We start from the raw sequence: 26,317 nt of genomic DNA, 5'->3' as shown, positions 1-26,317 counted from the left end.
CTTAAGCACTGACTTCAACAATAGCATAAACTACTGTGAGTCTTTCAGTTACCGCTTTGTCATACGTGGAATGTCATATTCCACGGCTCACCATTCCGGTGAACGTACGGAATCCTGTCGTACACCCTTGCTGCAACTCAAACCTGGAGTAGTTGGGTCGCTATAAAGTAGAGCATTGTTTTCTCAATTAATACAAAGTACATTCTTCTTTGCTTGATTTTTTTATTATTCTTAAGAAATGCCAAATATTCGGTGAATGATTTTCACAGAAATAAAATTAAAAAAAAAATCTTGGTGGTTAATGACCACTTTCCAGCAAACTCCTTTTAATTCTATAATTTTTGAGCACATCAAAGAAGATAGATTCCTTATTTTCAAGGAAAGTCACCTCACAACACAGTTTCTATTCCAAACTTTTAAACTGCTTTTGCGTACGCCTTCTGTTCCCCGCTAGCTCCCGACGAGGCTGCGACACGGAAGGTGGCCCTGAATGAAGCCCAGCACCAGCTGATCTGCCATCTCGGGAACACAGTGGTGGAAGCAGCCCTCCCTCCCTAGACCTTATGGTTTCATAACCAAATCGCAGCCACGAAAACCATCAGTCCATCAGCTGTTTGTCGCTACAGACGAAATAACAACTGTAGTATATCATTAGCATATCATTATGTCAAAACACCATCGGGCTCTCGCCATACCTCCCCTGCTAGGCGGTTTGTTCTTGATTTGGAAGTGGAAGGAAGGTGGAGAACATATTAATTAAGATGTCAAATCTCAAGGGAAGAGTCTGTGGAGGTTAGCAGAAAAAGAAAATAGAATCACAGTTAATCAAGGAACTCATAAAAGTAAACCTCGCTACTGTGTTCTCTTGTGGATAACATTTTTAAAGAACATTATTGCTAATTTAGCTAATTTAGCCCAGGTGATTGCAAAAATCAGGAGTGGGGAAGAGTTAGAAGGGAAAAAAAGATAACCTGATGGCATGAAATGACAAAAATCAAACATAAAGAAGTGAGTATATGATACATTGTGTATTACAAATGAGAAGCATTTTTTAGATAGGTGTTTTTAACCTCACTGCACGTCATTGTGTGTTCACAAACGCTGCTAGCTGCTCTGGAAGCGGCAGTCATGTAGGAGACCGAGCCGGAACTGGGCTCACAGAGCGCGGTTTCTGTCTGTAGCCGTGCTCTTCTGCTTTGGATCTCTTTCACAGCTCTGATACAGACTATTGAAACACGGAGCTGACAAAAGAAGTGTTCCCAGAGAGAACGGTGCTGATTTTCACCCTCTGAAGGATGTGAGGGTCAGTTTACGAAACGCTAACACGCCTACAAAAAATTTTCCAATCTGGAAATCATTTGTATCTCTGGTGATTCAGTCTAGGAGAGAAATAAAGCAGATACAGCTGGAAAAAAGAAAAGACAGAGGAAGATGATTCTCACCACCACAGCTCATTTACCTTCCGACACACCACCAGCAGAACGCCACGCACCCGGTGACTACGTCTGTGAATTTTACTCCGCGGTGAGCGCGGTGACGGTACGGCAGAAAACCCGCCGACGCCAGCCAAGCCTCCCATCGCCCCTCGTCCAGACCTGACCCTGGAGAGACCTTTCAGGGCCCTGCTGGCAACAGGGTCAGGCACTCCAGCAGCCTAATTATAAAATGATAATTTCCTTGCTTCGAAATGATTGATTTTGAAATTATTATTGTTTTTGTTTTTACCTACTACACTAATTCCCTCCGAAAGCTGTTTCAACCCAGCCACCTTCGGCTATTTCTCACCACCACAAAGCCTCCTGTCACGAGCCGCAGGCCCTCCGCTGCCTCCGCACCACGGACCGCCCCCGCAGGCCCCCGCACCCTGCCGCTCCACACCCGCACCTCCGTGACCGCGCCGCCCCGCCACCTGGTACCTCCCCCCCGCCGCCCGGCCCCGGTGGTACGGCCCGGCCCGGCCCCCGCCCGCCGCCACCGCCTCGGGACAGCCGAAGGTCCGGGTCCGGGGGTGGCCTAGCGGCGGCCGGTGAGGAGGGAAGGCTCGGCGCGGCGCGGCGCGGCCCGGCTGAGGTGACGCTCGGCCTCCCGCGCTCTGACGGCCGGCAGATAAGCGGGGCGCGGCGGGGCGGCCGGGCGCGCTGTGGGTGACGCGTGGCAACGGCGGAAGCGGCCGCGGGGGCCGGAGCAGAGCCCCGCCGCGCCGCCCGCCCCCGGCTCCCCGCACGGCACCGCCCTCCGCCCCGGCGGGGCTGCGCGGGTGGGGAGCGGCCCGGGGCCCGGCCTCGGGCGGGCGGGCTCCGCGGGAGCGCCTGGCGTTCCGCGGTACTGAAGGCCGCGGTCTCTGGCTGGAGTAGCGCTGCGCGTCCCTAAGGGTGTTCATAAAATGTCTTCCCGGGACAGAAGGGGAAGCCTTTTCGCCGCGAGGAACGGGCCGCCCCGGGAGGCTGCGCCGGCGCCGTCCACGGAGGCTTTCAGACCCGAGCGGACAAGGCAGCCTGGTCTCGCCTCATGGCAGGCCCTGCTTTGGGCTCCCGGCGTCCCTCCCGGCCTGGGGGAGCCTAGGAGCCTCTGGAGCTTTTTCTGGAGAGCTTTGTGTTGGTCTGGAGAATTTGTGTCATCTCTCTTTGCCTCATTCCCACTACTGATGCAAAGCAGGGATTCATTTTTTATCTGTAAGTGCAGAAGCGTGAGTGCTTACTCTGCTACGCATTAATCTACAAAACTGCTATTACTGCTCCAGATTTCTTCACAAGCTGTTAAAATCTGATCTACGCTGCTCTCTTCTAGGCAGATGCCTGCTCTTCCTGGTTAATTCAAAGGTCAGTCTAGGCATTTAGTAGTTTCATCTAATTCTCTACAGCCTGCAAAGACCTGCTGCAGTTAGCTGCAATGAGAATGGTAGTGACCAGCGTGCGGTAGCAGCCATACTGTTGCTCTCTTTAGTGAAAGGTTTTGTGAAAAATAGAACATGAGCAAGAGGTTGGTTTGCTAATTTTTCAAATTGGAAATTCAAAATTTCTGAATGAAATGAGGGATGAATCAGCCAGTTGATCCTAGTATCCATTTCCTATAGAAGATATACATAGGAGTCTCACTAAATAATGCAGCTTACAACACCCTTCACTCCGTACAGATGTGGGTCACAGGGAGCGTGGTAGCAGCAGGATCACAGGTAACCTCCAGGCAGACATCACTTCACTTCCTGATTGCTGTTACAACACCTGGCGATAAGAGGGTGCTTCTGGCAGCTAGACCAAATGTCATGTCTCAGCTGGCTTGGTTTTTTCCTAACCTGTCAATTGGTTTACAATCCCCACAGCAACAGAAGTATGTAAAAAGTTACAGTGAGGTCCTGCATGTTAGAACAGGAGTCCAGCATGAGCCTTAAGAGAACTCTGAACTCTTGGAATAGGTTACATATCCTGGAAATGCAATACTGTCATCTATGGACTTTGAAATACACCAAATCGTAACTCTTAATCATCTTCTCAGTTTCTATAGAACACCACAACCCTAAAATCCATTCATCTTATTTTGCATGTTATATTTTTCTTAGTGCTTTACAAGGGCTCCTGAGTACCCCAGTCAAATGCAGTTTAGCAAATAAAGTTTTCCTTCCTTTTATAGTATTTCGTGTTTCTGCATGGATGATCCTCGCTAACAACAGGAAAAAAAAATGACTATGGTGTCAAACATTTTCAGACAACATAAAGCTTCTTTTAAGTGAACGTAACAATTGTTTCCATGTCAGATCTGGGAAGAGCACAGTTTACTATATCAGAATTTTTTAAAAGCTCTATAATAGATAAAATGACTGTATTCTATGTGATTGCATTACTCACAAGGTAATTTTGTTTAACAGCAGGATTACGCATGGAAGTAAAAGTCATGGTTAGTTATTTTTCCAGTTTGCACTTTGGAAGTGTCATCTGACATCCCAAACAATTTTAACAGTAGTTTAATCTGCTGGCAATTGCCACCTGAGCTGAAGCATCAATGACGAAAGCCCTCATCCTTCAGAGATTTACTCACTCTGATGGGACCCACTAAATTCAACAGAACCACTCACAGGACTCGGACGCAGGCGGCTGGACCACTCGCTGTAGAGGAGAGGCTTCAGTCTGCAGTCCCTGCCAGACAGTCGCTTGTTCAGGACAGGGAAAAGTCAGCACAGGAAAAGTCTGTGACTTACCTATGCCTATGGTGCTTTCACGACTACTTGGAAAAATCGCTTGTTCTGTGGTAGAGCTCGCTGGACAGGACTTCTCAAGTCACAAAGTTTATAAAGATAAAATCATTAGACTTGGCATTACGACACAAGCAGCTTCGTTAGGAAATCAGATTTTGCATCAGAGATTTGAAATAATACTAAAAACCAAGTTAGAGATAAACAGCTTCCTGTTAATAACAAAAGCTTGCATATAGGAAACTATTTTTATGTCTTGCTCTGTTAGTTTATGATCTGGTAATGTAACAAGTCCAGCTTTTGGAAGCTGGATAACATCCACTGCACAGCAAAGGTACACTTGCTTTAGATAAAGTATTCTACCACTGGAAAATATTTAACCTTATCTGGCAACTAGATAGAGGCTCTACCACTTAGGTTCTGTAGCAAACCATGTATTGTCTCAAAAGATGGGCTATAAAGAAGATTCCTGGGGTTTCGTATAGCTGGTCCTGCAGTAGGCTTCTTGGCCTGTTGCGCAGGAGGCCAGACTGTGTGATCAGAACAGTCTTCTCTTTCCCAAAAAAACCCCAACAATAATTTAACTTAATGCTCACGTAGGTGCTTTTTGAAGCATGCTGTACTTTGGGAGAAGTGAAAGCAACTATATAAATAGAATTGTCAAGTGCACAAATTGTATTTTTTTCCCCTCGTTTTCAATTTGAGGGGTTTTAACTTGTTCCCAGCCGCAGCAGCAATTAGCGCAAGTATTTCATGGACCAGCAGTTCTGCCTTCCACACTGTGCTTCCAAAAGGTGGTTACGAAAACTCCACCGCGGAAGTTAAAGATCCGCTTGGCGCTACCTTGTTGAGCTCGAGCGCTGCGGCTCGGTTGGCAGGTGCAGAGCACGCGGCCCCACGCATGCCACTGGCGGTGCCTGGCAGCACATGGGAGCAGAGGTGGGCTGTGGGGTCACCCACGGCCTCCCTGGGGTTGCTGTGTGGGTCCCCGCACAGCCACACGCCTGTTCCCCGCGGACCCGCTGCCTGCCGGGGGGGCTGGCAGGGACAGAAGGGACCGGGAGACGGGGGTGAGGCCTCAGCGTGAAGGGCGGCTGCAGCAAAGCAGCTGCTGGAAGAGGCGAGTGAAGGCCTGGAGGTGTTAACAGCGTGCTTGCTTCCTCACCCAAAATACCAGTGTGCTTATCCACAACCCCGTTAACAGACTCAGCTAGTGGAAAACACATACATAAAGGTTCCGATGATTTTTTCCTTAATTACAGGAAGAATGATTTCAAAACATAGTTAGGCTACAAACTGCTGCTGAAGGAGCACCGGAGGAGGTCTCTGACACACGAAGGAACAAGTCATGCTCCAAACAGTGCTTGAGAAGTTAAGCGAATACATTCAGAAGGGTTAAGAAAGATAGTTAAGCTGCCTTTTTTTTCTTTTTTAATTCGTTTAGTAGAAGTATTGTCACATTAAATTGCGTGAAACATTTTTCTAGTATAGTGTGAGTGAGCTGTAATGTAATAACAATGTTAGCTGCAGGAAGGGGCTGACAGTTTGGTTCTTGTATGACTGCAAGCATTTATATGGACAGAGCACTGCCCCCACATCAGGTCTGTTCCATCTGCGTGTCACTGTTCCAGCGAGGCGTCCCTCAGAACATTAACCTTTCCGAAGTATTTCTCCCACACACACTTTCACATGAAAGCTGAATTTTGTGCTAATAGCAAAAAATGCTGTTGAGGGTAATTTCTTATGCCAGCTCAGTCTAAATATCAGTGTCTCTGAGCACTGACTTGTGCCTTAAATGTGTTTTCTTACAGTTGTTCTCTCTCCACAGGGCTGCATTCCACAATGCTGAGAGGAGTCGCTCACGGTGCAAAAGATACGTTTACTCTTCTGTTAGCAAGATCTCAGTACTGTAACCTGGGATTGAATTTTTCATCGGTATGGACTGAAGTAGCAAACAGAAGCTTCCCAATACATTCCACTTCCACAACCAATACAAAATCAAGAGAGGAAAATAAAAAAACCCTCGAGAGTCTCTACAGACTGTCAGTTGACATTAACAAGATCCGCAGAGTAAAGGAATGTGTCCTTCTCCAGGATGTGGCCTATGTTAAAGAAATCGCTGGCATCTTACAAGAAATGGGAGCAGATGAAACCACTGTAGCCAACATTTTAGAACGCTACCCAGAGGCAGTTCTCCATACCCCTGCAGCAATAAACTCTCAGAGAGCTCTATGGCAATTAGTATGCCAGAATGAAAAACAGTTGATTAAATTAATAGAGCAATTTCCAGAGTCTTTTTTTACTACTGAATATCATGAGAACCAGAAGGCAAACATACTGTTTTTTCAAGAGCTGGGACTTAAGAATAATATAATCACCAGGTTCTTGACAAGCGCACCCAGTATCTTCTACAATCCTGTTGAAAAAAACAAAAACGTGATAGAGACATTACAAAGAAATTATTTAAGTTTAGGAGGTTCTGATGCAAATATGAGGATCTGGATACTGAAACTATTGAGCCAAAATCCATTTATTTTATTAAATACCTCCACCGCAATCCAGGAGAACTTGGAATTTCTCCAGAAGAATGATTTCACTGACCATGAAGTTCTACAGCTGCTGTCCAAGCTTAAAGGTTTTATTTTTCAGCTTACTCCTGCTACTATGCAGAAGAGTATGCTCTTTTCCAAAAGTGTCTTTGAGTGCAGCGATCAAGAATTAAAACAGCTAGTGCTGAAATGCCCAGCCCTTCTCTACTATTCTGTTCCAGTTTTGGAAGAAAGACTTGAAGGACTTCTGAAGGAAGGAATTTCTGTAGCACAGATTAGAGAGACACCGATGGTGCTGGAGTTGACAACGCAAATTGTTCAGTACCGAATTAAAAAACTCTCTGCTTTAGGATATGATATAAAGAGTGGAACTCTAGAAAGCTTGAATGGTACCAAGAAAGATTTTGAAGTCAGTTATGGTAAGATACAGTCAAAGAAGGAGAGACCAATTTTTAATCCCGTTGCTCCTATAAACATTGAAGATTGATTTGAATGCTGTACTTTAAGTTATGCAAAAGAAAATCATCAAAGAGAAAAGAGATGTTGGTTCTTTGAGAAGAGCCGAAACAAAAGTAATCTTAACCAGTTTGTAGCCTTACACTGTACTTTGTCCTGGAGTGGGTCTTGGGCACAACTTCGTTATACAATTGCAGCTTTCTAATGCTTTCAAATAATATCCTATGCCCTCGTTATGGTAAAGGTTGTCTTTTTCCGCTAGGGAGTACCTCACATGTTTGTTGTTGTTGTTGTTCTATTTGCTTATCTAACAGGGCAGTAACTGCTTTGGATTGTCCACTCTGTCACTGCACAGTCCACCCGATGGCAGCGATGAGCACAAGCTTTATCTGAGGAAGAGAAAAGGAGGGTTATTTTTCCAGCAGTGATCGTCAACCTAACTGCTTGGTTCACTGACTTTTGGAGGCTCTCTCGGAGCTCCGTGCCTTACTGCTGCAGTAAGCAGCTCTAGCTCCCGGATCCTGAACTGCAGCAGACTTCACTTCTCGGATAAGAAAGCCTTGCTAGAGCACAGTCTGAGAACAGGGACAGGACGTAGTATTTTTATTTTGCGACTGCTACAGTGAGGCCCCAGTATATTTGTGTACAAGCCGTAACGCAAAACAACTACATGACAACCTCCTTTACATTTCTGAGACTTCAAAATTTACCCCTTTTGCAAAAGGAAATATATTTATTGCTCTTGTCTAGTTCTTTATTTCTTCTTTTCTAGCAAGGCTTGGGAGAGACTTGAGTGGGTCTCAAATGATCATAGGAGAAAGGAAAAAGTCATGCTTGTATGTTAGCTGTAACACAACTCCAGTCTGTAAACCACTGGTGATTAAAAATGACTACCAGATTTGCAAACAGCTGCCACAGTTTCTAAATATATGGGTGACACTGCTTCTCAGATATCACCGCATGGTAATTGTTGACAAGTGCTGGCTTTCAAAATAGTAACTATCTGACAGTGTTTACGTTCTCAAGGGCTTTTTTTTTTTTTTAATTTATGGGCTGTGAATGTTAATATAAAACAGTATCATCATTGACAATCCTTTCACTAGAATTAGGATCATCAGTGACTTTATTTCTCAGACTTACTTTCCTAAGCAACTATTCCATACACATTCCCTCCTGACAGCAGGAGAAAAAACAGTTACAGACACTCCCCTCACTCTGGGCCATTCTTCAAGGTCATTTTTAACAGATATTTTTGGCAGCAAATCCAGAGTTCCTTTTCTTAAAGAGAAGCTTTAAATTGCTGAGGAAAGCTGGTATTGAATTATTTGTTTAGAGGGTGGGCTGGAAGGTGATGATTTTATATAGCCTGCCACGCTATCCACTGCGAGCCTGGAAAGTGCTAGAAACATCTGGTTAGAGCAGCGCCAAGATCTCAGCAGCTGAAGGTCTCACACTCCCCGCCATGCAGGCGAGTGGGGACGTGACCACAGCTCGTGGGGATTCGTCGCTCTTGTGGGAGCGTGCGTGCCAGCGTCGAGAATTCAAGAAGGGGCACGCTATCACCAGCGCGGTAAGTCAGGCCGACGTACTCAGCCATTTCTGTGCTGACCCTTCAAAACACATTATCGTTTTCTCAGGCATCTGCGAAGCCGCCCACATTAAAAATGAAACAGGAACTTGCCTTGGTCGCTTTCTGACTGTCCTTCAGCGCTTCGCTATAAAGCGGACCACAATGTTCTTGGAATTTAGAAGCATCCTTCCCGCAGGCACAAGGGGGCATTTCAGCGCTCTGAAGCTCTTCGCAATACAATCTGTGGTGCTGCCCCACACAACTCATCGCGTGTTTCGGATGAAAAGGAAGCCAAGACGTAGCACAGCGTTTCGCCTGAAACTTTCGTTTCAGCATTTCTGTAGGTATCTGGTTTTAAAGTTCCTGAAACAGCTTATTCCCGTCGCTCACAGCATTTCTAGTGGCAACGGAAAAAATAGGAAAGTGACATATTTCCTTAACTGAGTCACAGCCCAAGTTACCATAAACTCATTTTCCATTCTGAATGTTTCAATTTCTCTTCCTCCTCTTTCCAAACACAAGCATAAGCAGAAAGACGACTTTTCCCTACCAGCAGACCAAAATTCATTCAATCCTTCATTCGTCACCCCATGCCTGGGACCTGTTCTCTCTTCTTCACAGGGTTCATTTACAATAAAACTTCAGGAAAACTCACAGGTACCAAAACGTTGCATTGCTGAATCCGCTTCCTTGTCTCTTACTGTTACAGTGAACGCAAACCAGCTTCTCCCATTTCAGTCTGGCACATAAAAGCCTGCAGACCAGCCTTTCATTACGCAGTGAGCAGTCACGCATACCAGTAGCGTCCATAAACATTTCCTCTTTTGAAACGGGGACTGTGAAAGGGAGAGTAAATAAAACCACCGCAAAAACGACCCCAAAGCACAAGAACAACCCCACTCCCCCTGAAAATGTCAGTCCCATTCAGCTCACAACGATCTTCACAGTGGGTATCCCCAAGCCTCAGTTCCCAGGGGAAAAAAAAAAAAAAAAAAGTAGTACAAGGGATTTTCTGTCATGTCTATGCACAGCCCACAACACAGTGAAGTTACAGTTTTTGTTAAGAGCTGTTTGGCGTTATTTGGATGCAGATAAAAGACACTCCGGGGCATGATTCTGTGGGAAGGTTTATACCTAAGCATGCCTTTCCCCACAAATTAACTACGGAAGCTTTCAAGTGTCTGAAAGAGCAACAATTTAATGTTTCACAAGTGTCAGGACAGAATCAGAACAAGTTTTTAAGATGAAGCAAGATTCATAAGTGAATGGAAAATATGCGGGATATAGGACAAAGCTCTTTTCAAAAACTAAAACCATACGCCATGTCACAGTGTTTCAGCTACAAGATTCAGAAATAATAACTACAGGATATGTTAAGAACAAAGCATAACGAAGTGCTGGCAGCTCTTTACAGATCTAACATTGCTGATCTCAGACCACACTTGTTTTGTAGCAAGTTTTGTAGTATAAAAACTAGAGAATGTCATATAAAAGGGGTATGACCAGTTCAACATTCACGTTCTCAGAAAACAATCGGAAAGGGCTCGTCACAAATATCACTATGCTCCCAGCAGGTGACTTGTAGAGGTCAGTGGTAGCACTCTGGGGATACGTCGACATGGGAAACTGCAGGGGAGCAGACCGCACTATTTCCTGCAGGCAGACTTTCTCCAAGATCCAAGCTAGCTCATTTCTAGAGCTAACTGGGATCCTTAAACTACACTGTTTCCTGTGCGATCAGCTTCTGACTATAAAGTCGTCCATTTGTTGCATAAACTTACCTCATTACGCTCTTGTGGCAGAACGGAGCTAAGCAGTTGGTACACCCACCAAAAGCAGCAGGTAACTCCGTCTGTTGGGTTTTTGCTCTCCCCACTGCCCCAGATCCCCATGCTTACGAAAGCCGTACTACCAACACAGACAACAACTACTGATCTCAGATAAAGTTGTTCCGGAGTGCAGCTGAAGCACCAATGGCTCAGAGAGACAAGGTGACCGCTGTACCATAATTTACACATTTTATGCTTTCAACACCCATGAATATAGGACTAAGTTTTAGACAAGTGCTATGTTTTGATTTTTTTTAATTTCTAAAAAGTCTCCCTATATATCCCTTGTGTACAACCATAGCCACTGAAAAAGTAAGCTTACATGCTTCGAAGTTCTCTGCAGGAGCACAAGTTTTTAGAAAATACTGCATATACAACATTCACAGCCTCCTCCTGTGGGCTTCTGAAGAGGTGCAAAGTCAGTACACAAAAAACAAAGATCACCAACAGCTTCTATTTTAAGGCAACTTCAAGCTGTGTCTTACAAGCGCGTTTTGCCTCACACGCTGCAGAGGACCTGCAGATGTTCCCACCTCAGGTGTGTCAACATTTGGAATCTGGCAGCGTACCATTTACGTGGTTGATGTTTGGGTGGTGTGGTGTTTTGTTTTTTTTTTTCTTTTTCCCTTTTTTTAAGGCCTCACCTATCTTTTTTTGGTTTGTTTTATTTAAAAGTATTGCATTTTACTCAAAAATCAAAATGCTAAGTATGAGAGAAAGTTGTAGTGAAATTTTCTTTGCGTTTGCTTAAACAGAGCAAGAAGCTAACCTGGCACATCATGGAGCGGAGACAACAGCTTTGCCAGTTCTCCAGTGGTTTCCAGCTACACAAAGGGCATTTCTTTCAAGTCAGACAGTTGTGCTAAATGACCACGAACATCAGCCAGGTTTCCATTAAGCCATCATTTTTTCTCATGTCTGTAAGAAGTTTATTAGAGGCAAGTTTTCACTTGCAGGAGATAGATGCGTATCATTAAATACACCTGAGATGGAGCAATCTTGTTCTCAGTGAAAACTGAGAAGGTTTCAAATATCGGGATTCGTAAAGAGAGTCTAAAGCTCATTCTGTCAGCTGCACTGAAACGACAGGGCAGTTCTTTACACAGCTTTACCTGGTAAAATGATATCTTTTCTAATAAGGCATTAAGTTAGTTTTACTCTTTATGATCCCTTCTACCGTGTTGTCAGACTTTCTCACTTGTGTCTCCCGCTCTCATTTCCAGTTTCCGCACACCTCCAGTTCTCCTTGCTCCTGTCCGCACCAGCGGAACGCGGTCACTGATAAGTTCACAGGCTGCCTGCAAATACAGTTTCATAACTGAAACTATTCGGGTACATCCAACAGCGCCGTTACACAGCTGAAGGATCCTTAGCAGGAGGATGTGGAAACCACTGAGAACCGTAAATGGCATCTCGTCCTACGGATGGTACAGCAGAGACTCACAAGTTTCTATGTTCACATTTTAGTCCAAAACTGCAAAAGACTTACAGTAAATGAATATTCAAATATGTATTTTCCCTTCAGATACACTTACTCACTTCTATAGTTATCAAGTGTAACATTTCACCAGATACAAAGCTTCAATCTAGGCCCTAATAAATCTTCATACTCTGTGCTAGCCAAGCTTCTTCTGTCCTTTTCAGATGAAATTGAGTTACTTGCACAGCTCTCTTAGAAGATAAAGTGTCTAAGACACATGGCTTCTCATGGTCCAAATCTGAGCAGATTTTAATGCCACTGATGTAGTACTCTGGAGAATCAAGTACATCTCAGGTGTGGTTTTAGTCAGACTTATCCTTTTTCTTTCCTGTTAAAGGCACTTTACTTGCAACAGCAGATCCTACAGCTGTAACACCTCCAGCCACAGCAGAAACGCTTCCTTTGACTAGCCCCACTCCCATGGAAGGCACAGATGTGACGGCCGTTTTGGTGATTTCCAAGCTCTTCCCTCCAATCCAGGCAACACCCCCAATCGTGGCACCCACAGCTCCCTTTGTGACGCTGAAGAGGCCACCAGTCACACGAGAAAGCATTCCGGGCTGCTGCTGCGGGTGGTCTTTTAATGAGCCTACGGGAAGAAACAACAAGCAAATCAATCACAGTGCTATAATTAAAGCATTTTCAAAAGAAAAGTTGTTTGTAAGTATATCCCTTTCTACTCTAACAGCCATTGCACACAGCGTATACTTCCCTTGCAGGCTGCTTTTCTTGGATGCTCGGAACAATACCATTGCTCCAAATAAGAAAAGACACTCTGCTGCAGCCAGACATACCTCAACGCCGTTCTCCAAAACGCAAGTCAACACTAAGCCTACAAATATCAGGCACATAGCTCCCGGATGGTCTTACACGATGAACTTCCGTCCTCTGTCTGTGTGCACCACCACCTTCCAGACTCTGGATGGTCTCGTGGCCAAGTGAGCCCCATTTCTCTCTTATTAATGGGCAGGGGAACACTAATGTTCCCTCCATCCTAATATTCAGAGTTAACCCCTGGGGGGCACACACCCCCAAAAAACGCAGCAGCACTACCTTGCTGTTCGTATCTTTAAGGATGGACTGGAAAGTTTCCTGGAAAAGTGGAGCCAAAGGTTTATTGAAGGGGTGAGGGGGGGGGCACCAAACAAGAGAGCAATCAGGTGAGTCAAAAGGAGGGTGAGAAGGGCAAGACTGATGCCAATTCTTCACTCTATTGCTTCCTTTCTTCATTATGCACACAAATTTGATTTTCTTCCAAAAAGGCCTTTTTTGCAGTTGGGGGGGGGGGGGGGGGGGGGAAGAGTCCGACGGCCAAATAACTTGGAATGAAGCTTACTAAGTGGTCCCCACAGGCATTAACAATAGGAAGAGTTAGAGGCTCCCAACAGAATTCCCAACACGACGCACAAACCCAAATCTTAAACTCTTAAACTGCAGGAGTACTGCATGTTATTGACCATGTAAATATGTTTTTTCTTTTTAATGTTATGTTTAACCTGCATTTTGCACAGTTTCTTGCTATATGCTGTGTGAGTCAATTTATATTCCATATGTATGGTATGATTACATAGCCTCAAAATAATAAAAGTATTAGAGTAATACTCTAAGACTCCCAGAATTAGCCACTTAGTCCTCTAATAGTTTAGCAATTGCTTTGTATTTCTAGATGTAGGCTTCAAAATCCTAGAGATACGTGCACCTTGCCTCTAAAGGGAACGAAGACTGCAACTCCATGCCCCGCTACTGCATAAACATCATCCAACCTTCAGAGAAGAAGCAGGAAGATAAAATAGTATGTTCATGTTGTATTTAAGCACACAAGAAAATATCAACCGCTGCGCCTATAGACCAGCTTAGCCCTGACACGTGTTTGTCTGCAAGATATTTTCAATGTGAGCCTTGAGAAATCTCTGGTGTTCACGACAACGTTGTACAGGTAAGCATTTTTTCAGCTTCTGTTTGTCACCAACCTCAACCACTTCCCAAAAAAAGTTTCAGAGAAAACCATGGCAAAAAAAAGCCATTTAACAGAATTAGGGTAAGAGTTCCACAATTTTTAAAAAATTTTCTAGCTACCTGTAGGTAGTACATGGGATTGAACAGATACATTTCCTTTTCTTAGGGAATAACAACAAGGGGAACCAAGAAAAGAGCAAGTGGAACCACAGTGGGCAGAGCTAGGGAAGAAGCAAACATGAAATAAAAAGACGAGGGAGTCAGCAGCAGAAAGAACATGATCCTTTGAAGAGGACAACAAATCTAGAGAGGCATGGGAAAAGAAAACGCAGAGCTCGATCCACCAGAGACCGACACGCAGCCCCTGTCAGCGCCTTCGCTCTGCACTGCGACGTGCCTTAGGGGAACCAGCAGAACAGGTCTTTGTCTCCAGTGCCCTGACTGCTGACAACTCCGCTGCAGAGGAGCTTCCAGGAGTCACCTCCCAGCACTCACCCACTACAAGCTTACACCTAGGGTCAACAACTGCCCATGCACCTCCAGTGAGTCTGCAGTAATGCCAGGACTGACCCAGGACTTGGAATTTATTAAAAAAACCTGTGAAGATTGGAGTTCCTATGTGCGTGCTTGGAATAATTCAAACAAAAGATGCCATCCAAGTAAGAGGACTTCTTAGAATTTGACAAAAAGAAAAAGAAGCATAAAGAGGAACAGCACAGCTCAAGGGAGCAAAAAATACTAAAAATGCTTCCAGCTTACACTAGTCTCTTATTTAAGAAATTGATACAGGTAACAGAAAGGGCCACGGGAACTAGAAACAGCCTTTTACTTAAAGCCAAGTAATAGCCTTGCTGGTTCATTCTAGGCCAGCAGCTTTCAACCTGGACATCTCCATCAAAAATGCATTGCCAACACAAGCAAGAACCAGAGATCACCACAGAGATCAGAATTTCTCTTTACACACAGAGAGCCTTTAAAGAATCACACTCAGAGAGGAGTATATACAGCCTGGTATAAAATCCACTGTCTAGGTATTACTCATTAGAGGATTCTTGTGGCCAGACTTACACACCTCATAAAAAAATTTGGTCAGGAAGTGCTTCACTTCTACCTAACTGTATCACTACCGTCAGGGTGAATAGGAATAAAGTTTTATCACAATGAGTTTTAAGAGCTGGTTTCAGTGAATCAGATCTGACATTAGCAAGAAAGGACCCATCATAGCTAACTTGAAAAGCACGTCAAGATTACTTTTTGCTTGTTTCCCTCTTATTTTTTCTCACATCACTTCAGTCAGCCAGTCCTCTGACAATACCTACTCTATTTCACAAGTGTAAATACTGACTGTGACATTAACAACTTCTGGTGATGGCTGACAAGTTCCCATTTCATTCCTGTGCGCGTCGTCCATTAGACCTAGTAAATGCCTGCAGCTGCAAACAGTTTGTATTGCCAGTTGATTTCTATTCTAGGGTACGCATTCCTGGTCTCCCTGTTTCTAACCAGTGTGAGAAAGAAAGTAGAACAGATCATTCCTAGATCTAGGGAGAAAATGACACAAGTTCCCTGTTCAGGGGTTGGCTCTACCATGCTACCTCGCAGCCAGCTTCCTGCTGAAAAAAGTCCACCAGGGAACAACAGTTTGAATGAGCGTAGGTGGCAAAGGTTGGCGCCGCTTCCACAGCAGAAAATAAGGCATGAGAATAGCACTATTCATCGAATGCATGAGCACAAATGCTGCTTCTACAGACGTGTTTCTTTAAAGCCTTTAGGCACCAAGCTTGTCAAGTGCTATTTGGACAAAGTTGAACTATTTGTATCTTCATGAAAAACAGCAAATTAGTTTTGGAACTGAGCCTTTCCTCTAAGGATTTTTTTTGGCGGCCTGTTCAAAGAGCCGACCTTCTTGCCAACATCGAACTGGTAGCCTTCCATCCACATTTGGCCATCATCTTTCTCCAATGGTGTAAGAGTATAGCATATGAAGGCCTTGTATGACATTTAAAACAGGGATGTTCTTCAAGGGTGTTCCAACATTTTAAATAAAACTCATAAGGCTTGAAGAGTGCACGTGAAACAGAATCAAAAGGAAAAGACCTCTTCAATGATGAGGTTTCCATGAAGATGAGTTATGTTTCATTCTACTCCAACAACATCAACTTTCTCCATCTATTTAGACTTCACATTCAAACTGGTTATTGCCACACTCAAAGAAGATATTGTGTAGAAGAAAATGTCTTAATTGCTCACAAATTTTAAATAAAACCTTGCAATACCTAGTGATGATTCGGGTCTGCTGTTATGCTCTGAAGCTGGACAACCTACAGAAGATTCTCGGAAGATAAAAAATGCCCACTTGTTCCACTGCCTTCCTCAAGAAAGAATCAGTTGTAGTTTACTAGTCAGACCATTTTAATTTCTATATGTGAAGTTTAACATGTATAAAGCACAATTCAATCCCGGGGCGGGGGGGGGGGGGCAAGTGTTAAAAATTAGACTTGAAGATAACACACATTAGGGCATAGTTTCCAACCTGGCATTTGCTTTCAGAAACGCTTCTGGGATCTTGACAACCCCACAAGAGCTTAAAAAGCAAGATTTTTATCCTCACGCCATGATACTGTAACAAGTTCAAATATAGTAGAGCTTAAGAACGTCTGTGCCACAAAAATCTGTTTCTCCTTTTCCTCTCATCATCTTTTACTTGTGCTTCCTGCCTAATAGTTGTTAGGAATAGAGGGAGCTATTCCAGTCCTGCTACAGTTAGTGGATAATACTGTTGTTCCAGTGAAGTAAATTGTTCAGTTACACAACATATAAAAGCTGAGAAAAAAAAAAACCCAAACCAATAAACAGCGCTTTGAAGTGCCATTATAAACTGAAGAGCAGTGAACCGAGAGGAATCGGGACTCACTGACCTCTACATCCAACACACTTGGTCTTAACGCCAAAGAAGACAGAACACAGACAACCTAGGCATCAAGAACGGCTTTCGATGGAGCATGCTTCCAGTCAACATTACGCAGACAGGACTCTGCACAGTCCTGCCATCCCGCAGCCCGGGAGGGAACTCTGCCCGTTTGCAACTGCATTTCCTCTGCAGATCTAATAACCAACTGAAGACTCATTTGGCTCAGGAGACCAAGATGCCACTGCATTAATGAAGTCAAGTGTTTGTTTGTAGGAAACCATGAGATTAAGTCAACGGTTAGAACCACAGTTAATTGTATGATGGAAAAGGGTCTCCAACAGTAGTAATAAAGTTCCACACACTTTTAAACACATCTTGTTTAAAAGTCACAAGCACTACGAACTCAGGTCTTTCCATCTCACCTAATGACAGCAGAAATAAATACCAACTGGACCAATTCACATCTCCAGAAACTAACTTGCGAATTACGTCCTTCAGTACCTGCCCATCTTCTCTACAATTTATCAGCACAGTTGTTTACAGAGTTCTATTCAGTGGCCTTATTGTAATCAGGATAATGCAGAAGCCACCAATAATCCAGGCCCATCCCACAGTTGGCTTGTTTACTGTTACTTAAGTGAAATTTAGGGTGTTCAACTTGCAGACTTTTTTTTTTTCTTTCTTTTTTTTAAAGAAAGGACTGAACTTCTGATAAATTTCTGTGAATTTACTTCGTATCATAAAATCTAATACATACCTTCTGGTGGTTCATCATGAAGATATGATGGGACTTCCTGTTGATTTTTGTCTGTCTGATTCATTATTGCCTAGAAAAGAAATTCACACATGCTATATATCTTTCCTGAAAAAGCATAAATGTAATCCATGAATCAAAAATTCACGTAGTTTAAGTTCCACAGAAAAGGACCTTCCTTTTCATTACTAGATAAGCTAGCAGCTCCTGCCAAACTACTGCTCTTTTTATTATTGGCCTGTGCTTTTGTGTTCTTCAGCCAGACTCAGTACTTAAAAAAGGAGCCCTCCACCAGGTCAGCAGGCTTGGTGAGAGCTGCCACCCCACACCCAGCGCACCTCAAACCTAAAAGCAATCAGGAAGAAAATCAGTATGAAAACCAAACAGCCACTGCCACACAACAGCTTATGTTTAGGTCCTAAAAAATAAAATCCTAGTGATCGTAGAGATGGTGGGGCACTAGAAAAACAGCACCCTGCCTGCAAGACCTGTTAGTACCTGGAAAGCAGTAATTTACAGAAACAAGTCCTTGCAGCAGAATTTGAATAAGTGCCACGAAAGCAAGATGGAAGAATTGTAGTGAAAACACCGCATTTATCTTGTAGCAGTATTGCATACACCATGTGGCGATGGCAGCAGAACTAGAGATTGTTTATACTCTACGCAAACCTTCCAATGAAAACATTACAGAAAGACAACTTCTCTACACCAACAGCTGTCTCAGGAGAAGCAGGTTTCCCTCCTGCCTTCCTCCCCCACCAAAGCGTGCCTTGGTGTTCAGTCCTGCCGCCTCCCCTGAGCCCTCCTGCCAATCCTCAGCAGGCACCGAGGTCAGGAAAAGGAGAAAGAAAACCAAGTTGCATTATACCACTCGGCACCCTCCTGTCTTCCTAGCAGTGACCTCTTAGTTCCCTCCTCCCTGCACAAGCCTTTAAATCACTTGATTTTCTCCAGGAGTCACGCATCACCACAAAAATAATTCCAGCCTCTCTCGCCGTGCCCGGATCTCTCTGTACCTCTCCTCTGCGTAAGAAAGCAGTGGCTGGGATCTGAAGAAGGGATGAGGAGGTAGAAGCAGAAGCTGAGGGTGGGAAGACTCACCTGAAAAGCAACAGCTAGAAGTCTCACAGTATAATTATGAAGTCAAAGCATCACAGTAAAAACCAGCACCCACACGCTACATGACAGATCTTTAGATGAGAAGCAAGCCTAAACTGAATATTAAAGAGCCCTCACAATCAGCCCTAAGGGTATCAGTTCACAATTCAGAAAACACAGGTACCTTTACACAAGAAGCTGAGCAGGAAAGCAAGCAGAAAAATCTCCAACGAGGATGGCTGATTTGATGGCAGTCCTGAACAAGTACCTCTGAAAAGCCAGAAACACAAACGTGGAAGCTAAGAGATAGGAAAATGAGCAGCAACACATGAAGATGGATGACTAAATACACAAGGGCTAAGAGGCAATTTGAAAAACTATCAATTGTAGAATTCCTCATTGTTTTATTTAATCACAGACCAGTAAGTCAAGGGAAACAAAAAGAACAAAAAAAGAAAAAAGACCCCAACCGATCACAGGGTGCAACCGAGGGCAATCCTGTGCTGAGGAAAGACTGGATTCGGGTATTACACAACTTCTTTGCATTCATCTCATTCCAGCTGGAAGAAATATGAGAATTTCATCCTCACTATGTGAATTTACATGTAGGCTGTTGCTTTTTTCCAACTTAAAACAAAAATATCAAGCACTATAAGAAAGAGAAGGCAGATGGTGTAAGAAACTGACAGGCCTGAAATTATTTGATCGAAACATCTGAACAAAGATGAAGCAACTATGTTTCTACTTAACACATGGCCATTTTGTTCGTTAAGATGATTATCAGGAATTTGGAAGGAGTTTATTTGCTGCATTAGGGGTGGTACTAAAAAAAGTAAAATAGAAATCACAACCTAGCAAGTCAAACAAACAAACTTCAAACAAAGGAATAAAAAAGGGACCAAAAGAGCTCTGAAGCAGACTCAAGGGAGACAAAAATGAGTTAAGCCAGAGATAAAATAATTTTTGTAAAGAACTACCTCCGCTAATATATCTGTATCCAGCTGGCATGTAGCTCCCAAAACAAACCCAGACAAAATTGCTTGTTTGAGCTTCCAAAACGTTTCTGTCAACAATTCCTTATAAGAGTCTCAGAAAAGTTATTTAATCTTATGCGGAAAGACAAAATACTGTCAGGGATTATCAACAAGTTTCGAGGGGAGTTGGAGTAAGTTACCAGTTTTGAACATGGCAGAACGCTAGAAAGCATCACAAGGCTCCACACAAGTTTTAGTATTTTCTGCTGTTAAGAAGCTGTTGGACACAGCGGCACTGACAGCAGATACAGCCCCGATGAAGCACTGAGGATCTGTTGTGCTAGGCATCATACAAGCATTTAATTAAGACAAGACCTGTCCAATGGAAAGAGCCCGAGTAAGATTGGCAAACAGCACAGACAGAAGACACTTTTGTAACTCTCCGTAATCGAGTTTAGGCCACCGTCAGATTTGCTTGCAGTTCCTGCAGAGCTAAATGAGCAAAGCAACGTATTGGCAGGGGAGTTTCACAGCATAGTTTCTAGATTAGTGATATTTAAAAAAAAAAAAAAAAAAGGCGTACAAAATCACAGCACTACATAAAAAAGTGGTAAGATTAGACATTCCCTCCCCTGCTACCTTCCCTAGAACCTCAAGGTTAAGTAATTCTTGACCACAAGCTACTTTTTAAAAGCTAGACAGGAATATTACACAATACATCACTCGCATACAATGACTTAAGACAACTGCAACTCCTTCTAAACCACAGAAATACTTCACTCTCTTACAGCTACACAGACCACAGCAGTCTATTTTCTACAGTTCACGCACCGGCAGCCTGCTGCTATCAGACCCCAGGAGTCAATGGAATACTACATGGGCCCGAGAAGAGCATCTAAGGGAAAACAAGTCACTGCTGGCAGGACTGAATTTGTTCTACACAGAAGGGAGCCTTCGGGGGTCTGCAGATCAGAAAGCTGAAAACCACTGTGTGATGTGTAGTTCTACAGGTGCCTGGAAGCTCTCCGGGGATGCTGCAAGAGATGTTCCCGACCAGCCTGGGCTAGCTTTTACTCACTGTTCTCCTGCTACGTCAGTGCAAGCGGAAACAGAATCTCACCGCTCTCAGAAAAGGCTCACAGCTCGACCCGAACAGAACTTGGCACACAAGAGCTCACAAAGCGCAATTCAAGTCCTTTTGTTTTTCTGTAGAAGCTCTTCAGTGAATCATGGAATCAAGACCGAGAGCCAACAAAAGGACCAAAGCAGAAAATCTTAAGATACCTAGGTTACAGCCTGTGTCATGCATCCTCACATGCAATTTAGCACGTCGGGAGACTTAAGAGCCTCTGAAAAATGATCCAAAATCCTGTATGCTAAACAGGGTGTAGTATACCTGGTGAACAGGAAATACTATGCACAGGAGCATGTCTTAAATCTCTGGAGGGGAACCAAGTTTAAGGTGAGTATTTCTACCAACCAGAGGTCAAAGACCTGGAATAACTGCTTGGTGGCAGATGACTTCATCCAATCTTGGAAGAGAGCAGGAATATAACTTTTTTCTTCAAAAATTGGAGTTCAAAAAGCAGAAACGACTCACTCTTACATAATACCATCAAGGCAAAAGCACTCACAGTTCAATGCCTCCTTCGTCTAGCAAGATCCAAGCTCGTATGTCCCTCGTTGCAGGAGTCCCCCGGTCACCAGACGGTAGTGTATCCTCAAGGAGGTTCCTCGTCACCCTCCCTGCTGAAGGGGTGTCCCCACAAAGAAGGAGAAAGCAAAATCCGTGAGACCCAGTAGAGATTACAACTCAGCTAACATCCACGGCATCGATCTGGAGGTGCAAGGCTGAGACTTCTGTGCAGAGAATTAGGTCTTTCAGGCACGGTATTGATTAAGGAACTTTGGAAACTGAAGTTGGAAGCTGCAGATTCAAAGTCCCCTATGCACTGAATCATTAGTCACAATTATTACCAGTATTGCAAGTGCACGCAACAAGGCAAAGATTTATCAGCAGCCTGAACTTTGGAACTTTTCTGATATGTTTTTCAAAATCTTCTTCAAAGTATGCTAAGACTGGCCCCCCCCCCCCAAAAAAAAGGAAAAAGCAAGCAAGCAAACAGATCTTTCTTTGGCATTTTCCTCCTGTGATGCCACGTCCACAGTGTCTTGCGTCACTGTGCAAAAGCCTCCAGCTTCATTTACAACCCCCATTAAACAATCACACGGAATGAGGTGGGATCTCTATGACTCCTGGCAGAACTCACAGAGACATTCATGAAGCAGACATCTAGCACTTCCCGGTCTCCTCCTCCATCTGTGCAGATGCACAGGTAAGCTTTGTGTTCTCCTGTGTTATGAAGTGGAAACAAACTCAGATCTTAAAAGATACTGCAAACAGAGACCCATGTAAACTTCTGTTTTTTTTCCTGTGAGCACTTATGAGGGTGCTAGTCATTCAAGAGATAAAGGATAACTTCTCAACCTTTTTAACAGCACATATCAACCTTCATACTAAAAAAATAAAACTAGAAGTCACTCTTTCAATTGGTTTTAAAGAAGAAAACACACTTTCACATTGTCAGAATATGAAATACATAGAAAGCTTCGAAGTTTTGCACAGCTGTAAAGGAAGAAGTGGTTTAGAAGAGGATTTTTAATTCCAGATCTATTCATAACATTAGCTTTGTTACAGGACCCCAAATGAAAGCACTAGGAAGCCCTGGAGGTAATGGTATAGCCACACATACATTCACATCAAAGCTAATTAAAATAAAACTTTCTCACCAAATATATTCCTGCGTGAAGATGTCTAATCCGGTGTTTCCACAAAAGTATTCTGCATACACCTAGAAGAAGAGTAGAAGGTTAATGACATCTGAAGGAACAGCGCTGTCACATTTCTGCCACGTGCGTGTGGTAGAAACCATAAATACACAGCCCCACGATAAGTGAGAAACAGACTCGGCATGGCCTTAAGACACCAGAATTTTACGAGATTTATCTCACCAAAACATCAATTCCTTCTGCGTTTGTCGGCAATGGAGATAATTTTACTCACTCCATACGCTGCCATGAGGATTACTACGAAGTGTGGTAATTGGTGTTAGGACACAACCTCTCCTTAACAAGCCTGCAGTTCTCGTGCAGCAATTTGTGTAAAATTTTAGCCTTCCATTGAGAAGCAGGCTCTGACCGTTACAGACGTGTGCGCAACCTCCCAAGCTTCAGATGATGCTCCTTCTGAGTTTACAGACAAAAAGCCCTACTGTTTCAGAGCAGCAGACCTGGCCCAAGCAGCAGCCAGTAAAAACTGGCTTGTTTCAATGCCGCTACTCAGATATTTGCGGGCAGCAAGTAAACTACCCAAGGACGGGGCCAATTTCAGCTGGCAGCACAACGCTGCTCCAGAAAGCTGCCGCAGCAGCAGACGGCGCTGGAACTATTCACCTGACAGAACTGCAAACCAGTCGACCGGCTCGTCTTAGTCTACCACAAAAAAAGCTATCTTCCTTCTGCCCACCAGCCATGCAGTTAGTAAGCTTGGCTACAGAGCTGATGGAGAACAAAACCACCCTTGCTACACGCACGGCTCCCCAGCCCCTCTTTCAGCGGCCGCAGCAGATTCCGAAATGAACCTGATGTCTTCCACGGGCATGAAAAAATTGTTTTTAGGGATGATACTTTGAGAAGTACATTCTGGAAAGAGTAACAGCGCTCTACTCTCCAAATTAAACAAGGAAATAAGCATGAAGCTAAAAAGGTAATCCCACCCGTGGCTGCTCTTCAGGGTACTGCTTCAAGCCGCACACGCAGCCTCTGACTATTCGCTTCCCTGCTTTACGCCTTGGGTCAGGGCTTGTGCCATGTTACAGGTACGAGTGCTCAGCGCTGTTATTTCTCTCAGACACGGCCCGCGGAGCACAGCCGATACGGAAATGTCTTCATCAGCTGGTTAACGCAAAGGAGGCAGCTGACTGAGCTTCTGCAAGAAGAGAGTCAACACTAACAGGGCTAACGTAAAAAACACAAATCCAGGCACATAGGGAGCATGTAGCTAAAAACCAAGAGCATAGCTGACATTTCAACAAGGCTTCTGTTTAAAAGCCACTTTTTAATTCAGAATATATATACAAAGCAAGACTGGCGTGCAAGCGAGCAGGCGAGCAGGCCCGTTTCAGAGGAAAAAAGACACAGTTTTCAGGGAAAGACTATAGCAAGTGATCAGAAGTTTCCAGGTGTGAACCACAGCTTACTTTTAAATCCATAGCAGGATGGGCTACAACCCACTACCCACGCCCCAAAAAAAAAAGATACCAAGCCTGCCGTAAGAAATATAAACAACAGGCTCACAGCATGCAGGGTTCAGCACACAGCTGGGAAGGTAATGCAACACATCCATATTAAAAAACACAACTAAAGGCAAAAAAAGGCAGCATTACTCCTGGGAAATAAAAAAAAACCAAAACAAACCCCCCCCAAAAAAAAAACAACCCTTAACTCTGCCTGGGATATTACAGCATCGTATCTGCCTATCGGAGAATGCAGCATTTCTCCATCATCCTCAACTAAAGTACAGACAAGCTCCAGAAGACGCTCTAGGGAATACCTGATGCTGGCAATCAAGATTTCTCCGAAGCAAGGATTCACAAGATACCAAATCAAAGGCAGCAGGAACCCGAACTCCCCTTTTCTAAGTCCTCCAAAACCGGTTCCTAGAAGTTAAGTGGTAAATTCCAGTAAGGCACAGGGCACAGCTTCCGAAACGCCGAGGACCCGCTCTATTTCACCAGTCCTGTCAGCCCCTGCCTCCTTTCCAAAGCGGAGCCTTCCCCGTGTCTTCTGACGCTCTCCCAAAGCCCAAGCTCCACGCTTGCCTCCGTTCTCCTTTCCCATGAGGCCCACAAAGACAAATCCCGGCAGCGCCCAACAGCCAGAGCAACAAAGCAGCCGCCAAACTTCCTCGCCACCTCCGCCCACAAAATAATGAACTTTCTCCCTAGGGCCCACCATCTGTTCCCCGGCTCCTGCCTGACATTGCGACCTGTTCGCTCGCCGGACAAGGCCCACCTTTCGGCTCATACTTTCGCAACACAGTCTGTTTCTATATTGAGGAGACAACACCGACTCTACTCAGTGTTTAACCACAGCTTAAGAGAAAGCTTTAAAAAAGCCTGGATGCTATTTACCAAGCAGCCTTCAGACTGATGCGCACACAGACCAGCGTTTGTGCACTAAATGAAGGTATCTCGCTTGCACCCGTCCGACTCCAGCGCCACGCTGGAGTGACGCTCTGGACACGGCGAGGCAGGCTACGTGCGCCCGGTACTCATCTTCCTCACGGAGCGGTGCCCTGACACAGCGTTCTCGCCTTCAGCCCGGTTAAAGGAGAAGGAGGGAGCACTGATCGCACCGCGGAGGCCGTCTGCGAGCTTCGCACCACCGCCACTACCAGCTGCGCAGCTACACCGGGGTGGATCCACGCTCGGGCCAAGGCCGAGGCCCGGGGGAGGCGGGAAGCTGAGCTGCTCCCCGGCAGCGCACAGACAGCTCGTCCAGAGCCCGCTCCGCCAAGCCGCGCCCGAGAGCAACGGGCGGAACAGCGAGCGGGTCACGGCAGCAAACCTCCCGGAGCAGCCCGGCCCACCGAGCGGCAGCGCGACCCGCCGCAGGGCCCCTCCCGGCACGGCGCGGCTCCGCGGGGAGCGCCCGGCCGGCCGGGCCCCCGAGCGCGGGGGGAGGCGCCGGCCCCGGCCCGTCGGAGCCCCGCAGCCCCCGGCCTGCCCGCGGAGCTCGGGGGGCGGCCGGCACCCCCCCTCCCCACCCCTGACGTGGCAGCCGAGACCGCGGCGGAGCCGCTCCCGCCGGCCCGGCCCCCGGTGCCGCGGCAGGAAGCACAAAGGCGGGCGGGCTGCGGCGGGAGGCGCCGGAGGGCAGCTGGCGGCGGCGGCCCCGCCGGCAGTAGCTCCCCTTCCTCCGCGGGGAGGCAGGCAGGGCGCTGCGGCGGCTGCCGGCGCGGCCCTCGGCCTCCACTCACCGCTCGGCTCCGCTCGGCCGGGGCCCCGCCGCAGACCGGACTCCCGCGCCGTGCCCCGCTGCCGACGTGGCGCCCGCCGCCGCCCGCAGACCCCGCCCCGGCGCGGCGCGGCCCCCTCTGCGGCCCGGGGGGGGGCGCAGGCGCCGCCGCTCCCGCCCCCTCCCCGCCCCGGCCTCTGCGCGGAGTGGGAGGTGCCGGGTCCTTCAGGTGGGAGTGCACAGGCGGGACTCCGCTCCGTGAAATGCTTCACAGGATTAAAACAACTCACATCGCCCTTGCGTCCCCCGCCCGGCTTCGTGCGTGAATGCCGCCCCGCCGCCCCAGCCTCCTCTCTACGAAGAGGCACGTCTGGAGGGTAGTCCTTCCCGAACTCCTCAAAAATGGTCCTTTTGGGAGCTCGGCTCTTCCATGGAGAACGTGAAGCAGCGCCCAGTTTCCACGGAGATGTGCCTGCAGAGGCCTTTTCCAGGCTCGCTGTCAGCCGCCGCGCGGGTGGGAGATGAGGGTGAGAGAG

At 45.7% G+C, this 26,317-nt stretch overlaps 2 protein-coding genes and 2 long non-coding RNA genes across 16 annotated transcripts; 1 reads left to right on the top strand and 3 right to left on the bottom strand.

Annotated features, from left to right (window-relative positions):
• Nucleotides 1–216: 216 nt before the first annotated feature.
• LOC142362144 (uncharacterized) lies at nt 217–2,119 on the bottom strand. The gene is made up of 3 exons (XR_012764710.1): nt 1,786–2,119; nt 1,460–1,654; nt 217–784 (listed from the first exon to the last, which is right to left on the bottom strand). It is a non-coding gene; the product is annotated as an uncharacterized LOC142362144 (long non-coding RNA).
• On the top strand, nt 1,961–9,427 carry MTERF2 (mitochondrial transcription termination factor 2). Of its 7 annotated transcripts, none has more exons than XM_075427842.1 (4): nt 1,961–2,070; nt 2,788–2,819; nt 6,015–7,154; nt 7,506–9,427. In XM_075427842.1, the coding sequence occupies exons 3-4, from the start codon at nt 6,029–6,031 to the stop codon at nt 7,511–7,513; spliced, it is 1,134 nt and encodes a 377-aa protein (XP_075283957.1). In that variant the 5' UTR covers nt 1,961–2,070; nt 2,788–2,819; nt 6,015–6,028; the 3' UTR covers nt 7,514–9,427. The 7 variants fall into 7 exon arrangements, with proteins under 7 accessions (XP_075283957.1, XP_075283952.1, XP_075283955.1 ...); XM_075427837.1 differs by adding an exon at nt 2,401–2,672 and having other exon boundaries at nt 6,015–9,427; XM_075427840.1 differs by having other exon boundaries at nt 2,792–2,819; nt 6,015–9,427.
• On the bottom strand, nt 6,699–9,889 carry LOC142362145 (uncharacterized). The gene is made up of 2 exons (XR_012764711.1): nt 8,873–9,889; nt 6,699–7,580 (listed from the first exon to the last, which is right to left on the bottom strand). It is a non-coding gene; the product is annotated as an uncharacterized LOC142362145 (long non-coding RNA).
• Nucleotides 9,890–9,930: 41 nt separating this feature from the next.
• Nucleotides 9,931–25,895, bottom strand: TMEM263 (transmembrane protein 263). 7 transcript variants are annotated; one of them, XM_075427843.1, is made up of 5 exons: nt 25,804–25,895; nt 22,554–22,615; nt 21,398–21,512; nt 17,695–17,764; nt 9,931–12,659 (listed from the first exon to the last, which is right to left on the bottom strand). In XM_075427843.1, exons 4-5 carry the CDS (start codon nt 17,756–17,758, stop codon nt 12,373–12,375), a joined length of 351 nt encoding a protein of 116 aa, XP_075283958.1. In that variant the 5' UTR covers nt 17,759–17,764; nt 21,398–21,512; nt 22,554–22,615; nt 25,804–25,895; the 3' UTR covers nt 9,931–12,372. The 7 variants fall into 7 exon arrangements, with proteins under 7 accessions (XP_075283958.1, XP_075283962.1, XP_075283961.1 ...); XM_075427847.1 differs by having other exon boundaries at nt 21,398–21,509; XM_075427846.1 differs by lacking the exon at nt 25,804–25,895 and adding an exon at nt 24,956–25,317.
• Between the last annotated feature and the right edge of the window lie 422 nt (nt 25,896–26,317).

Source organism: Opisthocomus hoazin, chromosome 8 (genome assembly GCF_030867145.1).
Source record: "Opisthocomus hoazin isolate bOpiHoa1 chromosome 8, bOpiHoa1.hap1, whole genome shotgun sequence".
NCBI lineage: Eukaryota > Metazoa > Chordata > Aves > Opisthocomiformes > Opisthocomidae > Opisthocomus > Opisthocomus hoazin.
This window is presented reverse-complemented; position numbering and strand designations above follow the sequence as displayed.

Bases quoted from the DNA above. Each gene is read 5' to 3' on its own strand.
- MTERF2 (XM_075427836.1), top strand. From the start codon at position 6,029: ATGCTGAGAGGAGTCGCTCACGGTGCAAAAGATACGTTTACTCTTCTG.
- TMEM263 (XM_075427843.1), bottom strand. From the start codon at position 17,758: ATGAATCAGACAGACAAAAATCAACAGGAAGTCCCATCATATCTTCAT. The intron at 12,660-17,694 runs GTATGTATTAGA...TTCTTCCCGTAG, and splicing joins TCATGATGAACCACCAGAAG to GCTCATTAAAAGACCACCCG.